General features: G+C 36.7%; 1 protein-coding gene across 1 annotated transcript; it reads right to left on the reverse strand.

Moving 5' to 3' along the window:
- Positions 1–544: 544 nt before the first annotated feature.
- Positions 545–8,421, reverse strand: gpr26 (G protein-coupled receptor 26). The gene is made up of 3 exons (XM_042742168.1): positions 5,451–8,421; positions 3,477–3,590; positions 545–2,195 (listed from the first exon to the last, which is right to left on the reverse strand). The coding sequence occupies exons 1-3, from the start codon at positions 6,119–6,121 to the stop codon at positions 1,931–1,933; spliced, it is 1,050 nt and encodes a 349-aa protein (XP_042598102.1). The 5' UTR covers positions 6,122–8,421; the 3' UTR covers positions 545–1,930.
- Positions 8,422–13,864: the final 5,443 nt, after the last annotated feature.

The raw sequence follows: 13,864 nt of genomic DNA on the forward strand, positions 1-13,864 counted from the left end.
CTGATGTAATTCTGTTCTTGTTTGCATTGTAAGAGGGGGTGGTGATGAGGGGGGCGGTAATAATTACCCAGAATTCTTTAGTGGTCTTATTTCTTGCTGTTCTATAATGTCTGCCTTCACGCTCTCTACTTTTTATGGTTCCTTCTTTTCTTTTTCTTCTGAGCCTGCAATTACAGAGACTTCTTGACTCTTTCTCTCTCTATTGTGTGCTTTCTGAGCCAGAGCATGAGTGCAAAGTGCAAAGCTGTCTTCGTTTCAGTTGAACAGAGGAGGGATGAAATCTGTTTTAAAGCATTTCAGAAAGTAATTGTCTCCCCCACATTCCTATCGTTCTCTCTTTCTTTCTCCTGCTTTGGAATTTAACTTTCCATGCATTTCTCTTCCTTTTCTCAGACAGAATGAAACTTAGAAGGCAGGGACTCTGTCAAAGACCAAATACACCAGATATGCAGAGCATAAATTGGACTTCTTTGCTTGCTGTTCATTTCTTTTGTGCTTTGTGCTCTGCAAGAATCTGTCAAACAAAAAACAAAAACCTCTGTTCTCTTTTCAAACCCACTGTTTATTGTCATCAAAGTCACAAAGATGTAGCAAAATTTAAAACTACATTATTTTCTGTTTAACAAAAATAGACATGTTTCTTCCTAAGGCTTTACATTTGCACGAAAGAAAAACATTTAAACATGTAGTTTTATACATGAACACCCTCAAAGTGTAATAATGTTCTCACTTCAAAATGTCACATATTCGCACACATATTCGTACATACACACTACAAAAAAATAAAACAATACATATTTACTATAGAGTGACATTCAGATATAAATTACCCTGTAGAAATTATTTACTCTTTAAAAATACAAAAATGTATATGCATATATACAGTACATAGACAAAGAACGGCATTGTAAAACTAAACAGAACGATTAGGGAAAGAAAAACTGTCACTTTTTTCCATTTTGCTCTTTCCACGTTTTTTTTTTTTTTTTTCTCTGCATCTTGTGGCCAGTGTTCCCACACAGAGAACATTAATTAAGTAAACCCATATGACAGCACTTCAGGCACTTGCACAATATTTTCACACATAATTTTCAGAGCCAAATAAGAAAAAGAGACTGTTTATGCTGTCAGAATTTAATCCAACATTTTTTTTAACTTATTTGTTTCTCTCTCAAACTCATTTTATCTCCTTTGTTTGTACCCTTTGGTTTACACAACATGTTTCTCTACAATTCTCTGCTGAAATGAGCTTGTTCATTTCATGGACTTACTTTAAAATTCAGTCTATGCAGGTTTCCTTTTAAATAAATAAATAAAATAAATAAAGGCACCGAAAGAACAGGTCCGCCCATTGCTGTGGGGGTTCATATCTAAACCCTGAAGATACAATACATGCTACAAAAAAATCAAAACCACATGCCACTGGTTCCACTAAAACATCATCTAGAAAATATTGTTTCTTATTCTGTGTCGAAAGACTCACAATGCGATCTTGTTTTCTCACATTTCACCATGTGATACAGTAAGTCAAAGCAGTCACCTATTCATAAGTCTAAACAGCACTTTATCACATAAGACACAAATAGACCACGATATGTAATAGGCCCTACGGATTCTCTTTGAATGTTGGCTAACTAGCAGCTTTCGTGGCTTGCAGCTTTACAGAAGTTTGATTTCAGAATTGATTAGAGAAAGAAAGAAAGGAATGTAGTAAGAAAGAAAAGAAGGAAGAGAATTAATAAATATTTTAATAAAAAAAGAATCTCTTTTGCTACTAAAATCTCTTGCTACAGTTATATCTTGAATTCTTTTTGAGTTGAGAAATGCAGAGCCTGGTATCCCGCTGTTTCCTCTGCCTTCATTGTTCTCTCTCTCTCCAGAGTCGAAGCTCTACCTTTGTGATCGTTCATCTCTATAGCAACAGGAGTCCTCAGTGTGTAGGTCTGTCTTCAACTTCCCCATCTTTTACGATTTCCTTGGCCCTCCCAATCTTTCCATTTTCCTGCTGATGCCCGGAGCCATTTGGGGAACTGCGTTTCAATAGTCGATTGATGATGTCACTGCAGGTCTTCCTGTACTGGTGTCGCAGAAGAGAGTAGACGAAGGGGTCGCATGCAGCTTTGCTGTACGCCAGACTCTTACACAGCACGCCCCAATATGGATTAAATGGCTCCGTCACAAATAGCTCAACAATCCTAAACACATGACACCCACATGAGCAAGACAAGCTGCAAAGACCGTTCTCTGCAATTAACACATTTTCAGGATCTTATTTGCATATGGAAGGTTATACATTTGTATAGCAGAGGCAGTAAATGCAGAGCAATTTCTGTTTTCAGTTTGGTTATGTGAGGGATAATCTGTGACCTGAATGGGACACTAACAATTGCTCATAAAAATTGCTTTTGACAGGGGCTTTGAGGAAGAAAAGCTGCAGTAAGACTCAGATACACAAGACAGTTCATCCTTCCATCTTTTCTGAGCTTACCCAGGTTATGTAACATGCCTCGTCAGGAAACCCTTCTTCATTTTGGATTATGAGTCAGGTGGACATGCATGACCAGAGACTGTCCAGAGTATGGGAACTACAGGCTTCACATTTCATGACTTATTCGATTACAGTTACTCTTTAATGTATTACGTGATAATTCACACAGTATTTTAAACTAAAACATTGTTCCCCTGAGATTTTATGAGGTATATTATATTTCAGATTAACAACACATTTGCACATTACAGTTCTTTGATGTCAGTTAATGATAACACTGATATGTAGGTAAACAAATAAAAAATATTTTCCTTTTTAGTGCTTTTATTTTGACATTTTTTTGTTCACATTTTCATGATTTCATTAATTAGCTTTTCATCAAATGCTGCAGTTCCATTACAAACCTCAATTTGGGAAACCCTGACATCTAATGCACTTTGTGTTGTTTATAATAAAAAATAGAATATATTTACTTTTGGTACACAATAATATTATTCAAATGTGTGTGTGATAAAAGAGTTAGGTAAAAATAATTTAAAAGTAATCAAATGTAGTCACATTATATTACCTAAACTGTGTAATCTAATAGAATTACGTAATAGACTCAATTTTTGTCAGGTACATTGTGATCAGTAATGGGCTGCAATTTATAAGTAATATTACTTATTATTTGTAATGCATATTTTTTCAGTTTTGCTTTAAACATACATTGTTCCTTATATCTAAAATAATTAGTACCATATAAAGGTATTAATTGAAAAAAAAGAGCTATGGGCTAATGATCACTAACAAAATGGAGTATGTTAAAATATGAAATAACAATACGCAATACCCTTAAACATTACGCATTGTCCTCCAGCTTATTAGTATTATATCAGGCATGCTGCTAATAACATCTAGGGATCTCAACCTGGCCAACAAATTAAAACTATAATAACAGCATGACTGCACAGATGCTAAGCCCAGGAGAGGAAAGCAGCTGGCTCACCTGGTAATGACATACGGGGTGAAACAGATGACGAAGGTTCCAATGAATGTACTAATTTTGCGGGCTCCCCTCCTTCTCCTCCTCTTCTCCTCCACAAAACACCGACGAACAACACTCAAAAAAAAATATAGACCATCCATATAAATTCTCTCTACCTCACTTGAATTGTGTATTATGTTATTATGCATATGAGACAACCACACTGGACTGACTTTTATCCAGCTTCAAACAGATGTTATCTAAAACTATATCTATGCACCATGAACATACATATTTTACCAATGACAATATTAGGACCCTTACTTATTCTCACAAAACATTCAAGAAACATAACAGGTGTTCACATAGAGTGAGGATGTTTGCCCAAGTTGTTTCAGTGAATCGTTGAAATGTCAGATTAACTTCATCACACCTGCAGTGGATTATTTAACACTTGTTCACATGGTCACTTGTGTCAGAAGTACAGTGTGATTGGTTGATTGCTATCATCAGTCTATAAAAAGCTGTAGCTTTTTATTTATTTATATGGATAGCAAAAGAGCCAACAGCTGGCAGTCATTTTCCTTTCTCTTTGCATGTGTGGAGTGCTGTGATACATCCCCTGCCTGAACACCAGATGTGCTCATTACATGTAGTGTGTAGGGCTATTGTGATTTGTCATTGTTGGTTAATAAGTTATTGTGGTTGACGTAGCCATTGAAAGTCATCCAGAGCTCTGGGCAATGAGCTGATGATGTTCACTCTCTGATGAGCACAAATGTCTTTTGATATCTGTTGGCATGTGAGAGAGGTATGCTCAACCACTAACTTTTTTTTCAGCTACATTATTTGGTAGCAGAATACAAATGTGCCACATTATATTATTTAAGGATGATCACTGATTTATTTTAAAGTAGAAATTGTTGATCACAGTTCTGTTTATGTTTTGTGTCATTGCACCAGTTACATTTATTAAAGGATTTAGTCCGAAGGGTCCAGTTAGAGTTGTTGATGTATTTTTTAGACCATCTTGATTTTATGTTGACATTTTACATGGTTACTGTGAAAAGTCACATGACTTGAGCGGTTTAATTCCTGCTTGATCTATTGAAATATGATACCTTTGTCAATTATCAGTCCAGTCTCAAAATCTCAGTTTATTAATTCGTGACATTTTTCAATGAATATGTAAAATTCATGAGTTAGTTAATTAATTTCTAATATGTAGTTTGTTTCTGTGATATATCCAAGGAATAAAATGCATGTTCACTCAGTTAAGAACAATTATTTAGAATTCAATAGGTTAAAATCCCTGTCAGATCTATTGTAGGGGCTGTGGACCAAAACCGTGGTGCTGAAACCCAGCAGCACTGAAGAGTTTCTCTGGCCTCTATTTAATGTTTGAGTGCTGAATATGTGATATAAAATATTTATTGGTGCAGACACTTTAAATCAAAAGCATAATTTGAAAAAAATAAAATAAAAAATAGTAGTAGTAATATAAGTTTAACAATTTTAAAAAAGTGAATTAAGTTACTTATATACAGTATATATAGTAATAAGCATGGAGAAAAGCAAGGGGAATTCCCAGACTGTTGCTTGACTGTACAAACATTATTGGTGTTATTGGTTATGTACATTTGTTTATGGTTTGTTGCATTTTATGTGAATTTGTTTTTTTTTTATGTTTGTTAACATGATGGTGTTTAGTAACATCTGAATTATTACTGAATGCTGTTGTTGCATTTGACAATTTTGATTAACTTTTAATCAGCATATGGCCTATACATATGTTTTGTTACCAGTGCTTTTTCATGTTAATATATAGACAATTTAATTAAGTAACTTGACAGTTAATATAGCCTAAAACGGGCCAACATCCTTGTATTATCGTCACTATCGTCTATGATAAAGTTCCGGAAACCACCGCTGCCAATTTTCTTTTCTTTTTTTCTTTCTAAACGTAAAAATCTGCATGTTCTCACTCATTCTTACCTCGGGTGAATGTCCACCAGCAGTACGAGCGTTTGCATGGTTATCACGTCTATACGCTTGCAGTGAAAGCGCGCAACTTTGAGCACTTTCAGATACGTGACGCAGAGCACCACCGACACCAACAGGAACGTGAGCGAGTGCAGCACCATGGTGTAAATCGTGAACTGCGTCTTGGCATTGACCGCCCTGCCGTTACAGAGCGTGCACGATGCGTACAGCTGATGGTAACCCACCCAGGAGAGGCACGCGGCAACCACAGAGAAGGACAACGAGTGCACCCACGTGTAAGCCAGCGCGATTATAGCGTCCCGGTGACGGATCCTGGAATGGTAACTCAGAGGAAACACCACTGCAACCCACCGGTCGATACTGAGCGCAGCCATACTCAGCATGGAGTTAGTGGTCAGGAAAGTGTCCAGAAACCCGACCACCTGACAGAAAATGTGTCCTCCGGGATGCGCGTTACTCAACACCCCGATAAGAGTCAACGGCATGCTGGAGGCGGACAGAAGCAGGTTGCAGAACGTCAGGTTGAGTATAAACAACCCAGGAACCTGCTTGCGAATTTCTGCATTGTACAAGAAGCAGATCAGCACCAGCACGTTGGACAGCAGCGACACAACGATGATCACGACGAGTAGGAGAGAGAGCGCGAGCTCCGCTGTGTGCATGATGTTCCCCGCTCTTAAAGCCCCCAACTTTGAAACGCAACTCCAGGACAGTTCATGACGGGGAACTAAATCGCATCAATGCAACTTGTAGATCCCCAACGCGATATCCGCTTGTACACGGGCGCTCGATCCACGGGTCTCCATGACTCCGACCTCCGTTTAGTCAGCGAAGTGTTGGGAAAATCCATTCGAACAGTTGGAACGCGAAATCTCAAGAGTGGACGATTAATCCGCTTTTCCTCGCAACCCTAAAGGAATGCCTTGCGCAATTGCGCAGCTCGAGTTTGCGCGCGCTTCTAATGTAGAATTCACCCTTGAAACAGCTTTATATGTCAAAATGTCACCCCCCACCCTGCCGCCCCCACACACTCACGAATTACGCACACGTGACTAGAGTCAAAGGACTCGTCAGGGAATTAATTTTGTGAGAGGACTAAATTTAGACAGTGTTTATATTTGTTGAAGGGAACTCTTTCACGTCACGATGAGGCAAAAGCCCTGGGTCTCGTGGTACAATTTTATGATTCGCTGGCACACACAGCTTCAGTCCTACAAGATCTTGTAGAGCTGCAGTCACGTGCATTTAGAAACGCGATTTTTAACGCATTTAATTTCGACGTTTGTAACAATGGTGATTTGTAGAACTTTAAGTCTCAAACTTTCACATAATCCATATTTCATTGCTGCGAATGAAAGCGTTATAGAAATCTACTGCTTATTCTTAAACTGTGCAAATTATTTTAGAGTACAAAGTCCCAATAGTGTACATACATTAAAAACATGGAGATTTTAAATGGGCATGAATTTCTTGTGGTAAATTTTGACGTACTCTTTTTAGGATATTCATATCAGACACATGTTACTTTACTGCCTGAGTTTGGCCGAAGACATTTTGTCCTCACCATTTAACATGCTGAGAGACACCATGGAAATCATTTCAATCTCTGACAATCAAACGTTTGATTAATATCAAGAATTCCTAGATAGGGTGAAAAATAATCTGAGCAGCTCTTTTCAACAGCAATTGGAATAGCTACAGGCAGTCACAAAGAAAAATAGAGAGTGAAGGAGGGATTTGAAGTCTAGCACTTTTAATCAAACCTTTGGTAAAATATTGATTTAAGCTATCTAGGGTAGAAATATGCTATTATTGTTCAAGCCAAATCAATTCCAGTATACATTCTAAAAACATCTATGTAACTGAACAGATAATCACATTATTGTTGGCTTCTGTTAAATTATGGGTTATATAGTTCAAAACACTCCCTGCACTTTTTAACATGTCTTTAAATCTGTGATCTCTCAGTAATAACAAATCCAGTATTGCTAATACAAACAGTCGATTCTGTGACTTGGCTCTGTATTTGAATACAAAAATAGAGAGAGAGTTAGAGGGAAGAGCCAGGCTTAATGCATTTGGCTCTTGTTTGTTTGGCTGGGGGATGTCAGATGAATTTGCTGTCACTTTGTGTATATGAATCTGTATGTGAATTTGCACATGTGCACGTGTCTGTGCAAAAGCACGTGTGTATGTTTGCATGTCGACACGTAGGGCACTATTTAATTTAACAGTATTCATAAATATAGCAATGTTTTGACTGCAATGAGAATGACATTTTGAATGACAGTTTTCTCTTATACTAGATTTTTTGCTGGGGAATTACTTTCGTTTTGGCTCCTCTAATTAGAAAGCAACCCTGACATTTACTGAACAGAAGATCGGTTTACACACACACACCCCCACACACCAGCCAAGATTCGTATGTTGGATACATTTCTATTTCACTGCAGCGTCTCTCTTAAAACATAAAACCCCTGTTTGTAGCATGAAGAGATGAACTAGTGCACAGTATACACACACACACACACACACACACACACACACACACACACACACACACACACACGCACACACACATACGCACACTCACATGCTCTCATACTCATTAGTGGCTCACTGAGGCCACGTAAAGATCGCCGCTATCCTCTGTTACCACGGAAACGCCCACGCTGTCTGGGCAGTGGGTGTGTAGCGGTCCATCCAATGATCCTTTGTGACAGCATGAATGATTCTGGCCAATCAGTGGAGCAACTGCACAGATCTCGTTATTCTTCTTGAGGGGGCGATACGGACAGCTTGTCTTGATGTGAAACATAGGCTTTTATCTCCATCGCTTTTTCTGCATAATTCAATAAATGTCCCTCTTTTTTAGAACTAATTTTTGTTTTAAAATATTAGATGTAGTCAGGAACTATCAGACACTAAGTGAAGGCTAAATCATTTTGGGATCTTGCCAAAGCTTGCCAAAACTCGCCAATTATTTTTTCACGTTTATAAAAAAAACACTAAATTATAAAAAAATAAAAAAAATATAATATATTATATATTATATTATATTATATTATATTATATTATATTATATTATATTATATTATACAGTTAAATTGCCTCTAATGTCAATAAACCCTTTTGAGTTTGTGGTAAGTGCTTTGGAAAACATTGCTGGTTGTTGTATGTTGATGTTGGGTTACTGGTATCATTCTTGCCACAGGACATCATCTAGCTTTGGTCCACTGGATTCATGTTTCTACACAATAGTTGTAGCTTTGCAAGGGCATAAGACCCACATAATGTCCATTTCACTGGGTGCTTTCATTGAGCACAGAGAAGTGCCTGTTGATCTATAATATTAATTTACATACATATTTTTCTCCAACATGACAGTGCATCCATCTAAGCATGCATTTAAAAGCTGAAAAGCACAGGTTGACTGAGCCCAGGGCAAGGAGGATGTCAAAATCGTACATTTGGATGTACAGAATGTACATTTTGTGCTCCAGGGAATTATACTGAAAGTAATTATGTGTAATTAGATGATGCTCTTGTTTCTATAGCCTGGATTATACAGCTTGAGATCTGTGTGTATTGTAACCTCCCCAAACCATTGGAATGTGAGTGATGTTCACACGATCTGCATGGTAAATACCATGAAATGCTGCCGTGTGGACTAGATGCATTGCATTCTGGGCCCAGTGATTCTGTTTCTGCCAGATTCATTGTTGTGTTGCTTGTTGCATGAGATAAGAAGGCTTGTATGCACAACCCAGTTCATGTCATTTGCTTAAGTCAAAGGCTGTATTTCAAAAATTAAGAAAGGCTTTCTGTTTCAGTTAATTTAGGATGTATTATATTCCGGTCTGCTAGGTTTTCAGAGAGAGAGAGAGAAAGAGAAAATTGCTGCAAATAATGCAATACATTGACCTACACAGTGAAACTGTAGGTGTAGAACTCTAATATGATTAGGCAGATTAAATTTTTATATATGTTGCCAATTTTAAAGGCGTCTTTTTATGTCAGGTTCTCCTATGTATCTGTGGCTCCATCTGGTGGTTTAACTGGTTAAATGCTTGTCTGCAATTTGACACCGTACAGTTGCTTGCTCTGGATTTACATTTGACCAGAATGCATTTAATACATTTTATTCAGAATTATTTTGATTCATTTATTGTCAGTTTCTATTTGTATAAGGACTGTTGTTTATTATGTATGCACTGCATATTCTGTGATTTTCTCTGAGGCATTTCATCTTTACTTTGAGAGCTAATTTATTTTTGGTGGTGGAGCCCTGACTAATCAAAGCCTAGTCCTCATTTAAAAATGTTGTTTTGACTCTAGTCATTATGTGATTAGAGGAAGCACTCGTGCACTCACAAGCAGGGAGCAGTGTCACAAATTTAAGAGCCCTATGCAAATGGACCCTCTTCAAATGAATATATTTACCTGGAATTCCCCCAGATTCTTTCCACTGTCCAGCTTGCACAGTGGTGTTCTCTACACTCTTAAAAATAAAAGGTTCCAAAGGGCAGCTTTCATAGAAGAACCAGTTTGGGTTCTCCAAAGAATATTTCAGTAACCATTTTCCTAGTGTGGAGAACATTAGAATAATGTAAAAAGCCTGTTTCACTATAAATAACCTTTTGTGGAGTTGAATGTTGATGTTAAAGGTTTTTCATGAAACTGATGCCAGTGAAGAACCTTTGTTTTTAAGGGTGTACTGTTAATTTTGTTTGATCATTGGTCTTTTTTCCAGATGTTTAAATGTGAACTCCTTGTTTTCACCTCTAGAGGGAGTGCTTGGGCTTCACTGAAACCATTCTGGTCCCACAAGTCTGTCATCACTTCTTAACAAACCTAATAAACACATCATCAGCATCCTATAATGTCCATGTGTGTTGTACGGGCACAGGCTCAGAGGGCAGAGTATAAGTGCTGTTTGGTCTGTCCTCAGAGGTCACAGTCAGGGTTAATCTGTCATGTTTAGTGAAACTGCGAGGGCACTATTTTTTTCCAACTGAGTTTAAAGCACTAGTTCACCCAAAGATTACAATTCTGATTTTTTTTTCTGCATTAAAAAATAAACCCAGAAAACCAAACAGAAGATGTTTTGAAGAATGTCTGTTTTTGTCTATGTTATGAAAGTCAATGGGAGCCAAAATCTTCAAGCCTCAATAAATAAATAAATAAATAAAATTAAATAAAATTAAATAAATTAAATAAAAAAAAAAAAAAAAAAAAAAAAAAAAAAAACAAATAAATAAACATACTTCACACACTTCACAACACTCACAAAAAAAAAAACACCAACCAATAAAAATAAAATAATAATAAAATAAAATGTAAAAAGTAACAATAAATAAATAATTAATTAAATAAGATGGGGCCAATTCATGTTTTTGTGTTCTACTGCTTTAAATTTGGTTGAATTTTGATAAATTGAAGTATGTTTATTACTGTCCTGGATCTACCTGAGCATAAATGTCTTGCTCAAGGGCACAATGGTGATACAATTATTGTTTGTGGGGTTTAAGCATGCAACCTTTCAGATTTTGGGTGAGATCTTTAACCACTGTGCTACACAATTTCAGAGTGGACTTAAGGTACTTCATTCAGACAGGAACCAGCAAAGAATGATTTTACAATGTTTTAAAGAATTTGTCAGTTTGCATTAGTTGTGCCAGCATTAAATTCTAATCAATGTACTTCTTGTTTCAGTGTGAGCAGTTTGCAAGGGGAAGTAAGGCCTCTTAGCTAAACACAATGAGATCCCTCTGATGACCTTTCAAGTGTTGCAGAGGAATGTAAGCAGATCAGGCAGGTATGTGAAAGAGATCGTCCTTGTGAAAACCGGGCTTGTTGGAACTATGGAGCTTTGAGCGGAAATCTGTAATTTAACTATTGAGGAGGAAAAGACAAGATAGAAAAGTTGGCAACTCTTAAGTGCCATAACTGTTCAAGATTTTGAGTAGTATGTCCAAAACTATTTGTCTTGCCATAATAATTTACTGTTAGTTGTGACTTGAGTTGTTTATGAGTAGACTTCACTGCACAGAGTCGAGTTCCATGATATAGATATTTTGGATATTTTCTCCCTCTCTTGTCTCTTTCTTTTTCTTGGGTGAAACGGCCTGTTCGGTGAATCTGCCACTGGGTGTAAGATGATATTTTTCCCCCTCTCTCTCCCCTCTTAGTATCTTTATTAGCAGGTAATGTCCAAAAAGAGGATTAGAGAAGGAAAAGGAGAGACATGTGGATGGATGAATGTCATATATGGGATGGTTAAAGGAGGGAAGGGAGGTTAAGGAAAGGAGAAGAGGAAAGAAGAGATCACACTGCTTGGGGATATTTGGGGGGATTATCTTTTTGTTAGATGTATGTAAGTCAGACAGACAGAGAGAGGGCAGTAAACTCTGGCAAATACTTTCTATAAAAGTATTAATCGAATAAAACCAAGGTGTGGATCATGGGGTTGTTTGGAGAAGTCATGAAATAAAACTGGAATGCCCACTAAGGTAGTCAAATAACTAGGGCTGGGTAAAAAATCTTGATATTTACCAATTTCTTTTTTTTTAAGGAACGATATCGATTCTTAAATCCCAAGGATCGATTAGTCTAACCTGTTTTCAGGTAATGGACGTCCCATCCACTAAATCGCAATAAGCATTGTGCTTTGGTGCTTTAATATGAAACAAAGTCTCAGATTTCGGTTTATGTCCATTGTATTTAAGTAATTTAAACATTAAATGCCGTTTTGGCACGGTTCAATGTGGAGTGACAGATTGCTGTATAGTGCCTCAGTTCAACAGATGCAGCAGCACGTAGCCTTCGTGAACTGATCATCTCCTCAACATTAATATCAGTTTCAGCACAAAATGAACATGAATAAACATCTGACGGTAAGTTAAAATAAAGAGTACAACTTTACAATCTGTATCCTGTCTCGTAATTGCTCAATCAGTGTTTCAGCCACGCAAAGATGTCAATATAAAGTCTTGTAAACAATGTCACGTAACATCACGTTTACTTCAGATACAAAACTATTCAGTGACCATAAACTGTTCTTATGTTTAATTTATGTTTGAATAAAACATCACATTTTTATGACAGTCATCATTTAAATGTTTATATTAAAAAAATAAATAAACACGAATTGAAGTAGAAATATTATTATGTAATTGCAACTTTATTATTTTAAAAACTTCATTAAGTGTAATTTTAGCAGTTGTATTCTATAGCTTACAAATCAGTCAATTTTAACCTTCAATATTATAGTAATATAGTACCAAATGACTCTCATGTATATTTTACAGCATTAGTTGAGAGATTTTTTTGTTCCTGTTGAAAATTTGGCAAGTACTGTACCTGATATATATCCAAAATAATCGAATCAAAGCAGTAATCGAATCGAAAGCTTGTGAATGAGAATCGAATCGAATCATGAAATTTGTGTCAAAACCCAGCTCCAAAAAAAAACAGTATTGAAAGCTAACTAAGCCCAACTAAGCACTTCCTGTAACAAGTCAACTTGCCCAGCTCCCTAATCTTCTGGTTTGGAAGTCTTTGTTAAAGAGTTATAAACCATGAACCAACATGAACAGCTACGAGGTGAATCAAAACATTACAAACTCTAAATCAAAACAGTATTCGAAAATCAGATTTATCCAAACAGCCGATTAAAACACATCACAATCTACAAGTAATCCACACATCTCCAGTCTTTCAATTAATATCTTGTGAAGTGATAAGATGTGTATTTGTAATAAACAAATATGTCAGTTTTGGCCAAAATACAGGTCTATCCCCTGTTGTTCTCTCACATCAAAATCCACAGACATAGTTGTTTAAAACTATTCTATGGTGCGTTTCCCAAAGGAATTGTTAGCAACGTATGGTTCCACTTACAGTAACTCCATTGTTAACGAAGGAACTTGCAACCAAGGACATTTTCACTTGTAAACACTGCTTGATCTGTGTGTATTTCTCTTCTTACAAACATGCAGCATTTGGCTTTACAAGACATTTTACTGATGGACTGGAATAATGTGAATTACTTGTGGATTATTGTGATGTTTTATCAGCTGTTTGGACTCTCGTTCTGAAGAAAATGAACTGGATTTTTATTTCTAGAACTTTACTGTTGCAATTGAATGCAAAATGCATACAGGTCCCATAATGAAGGTCTTCATATAATGACCCAGGTGTACTATAATTGTGGATATAAATGTTCGGTGGCAGCAACTCTGAGCTTCAGGGTCATGGCTAGGTCTCTGATATTTTCTTCTTTCTTCTTGTTAACAGGTTAGTGTGGCCACATTCAGAATATTAAAATTTGTTGAAAAAAAGCAGGTCACCTAATATTCACTACTGAATGGCTTGCACTGTCCAAGATAATTTCTATTTTGTCA

This window comes from Cyprinus carpio, chromosome B17 (genome assembly GCF_018340385.1).
Source record: "Cyprinus carpio isolate SPL01 chromosome B17, ASM1834038v1, whole genome shotgun sequence".
In the NCBI taxonomy this organism is placed as follows: Eukaryota; Metazoa; Chordata; class Actinopteri; order Cypriniformes; family Cyprinidae; genus Cyprinus; species Cyprinus carpio.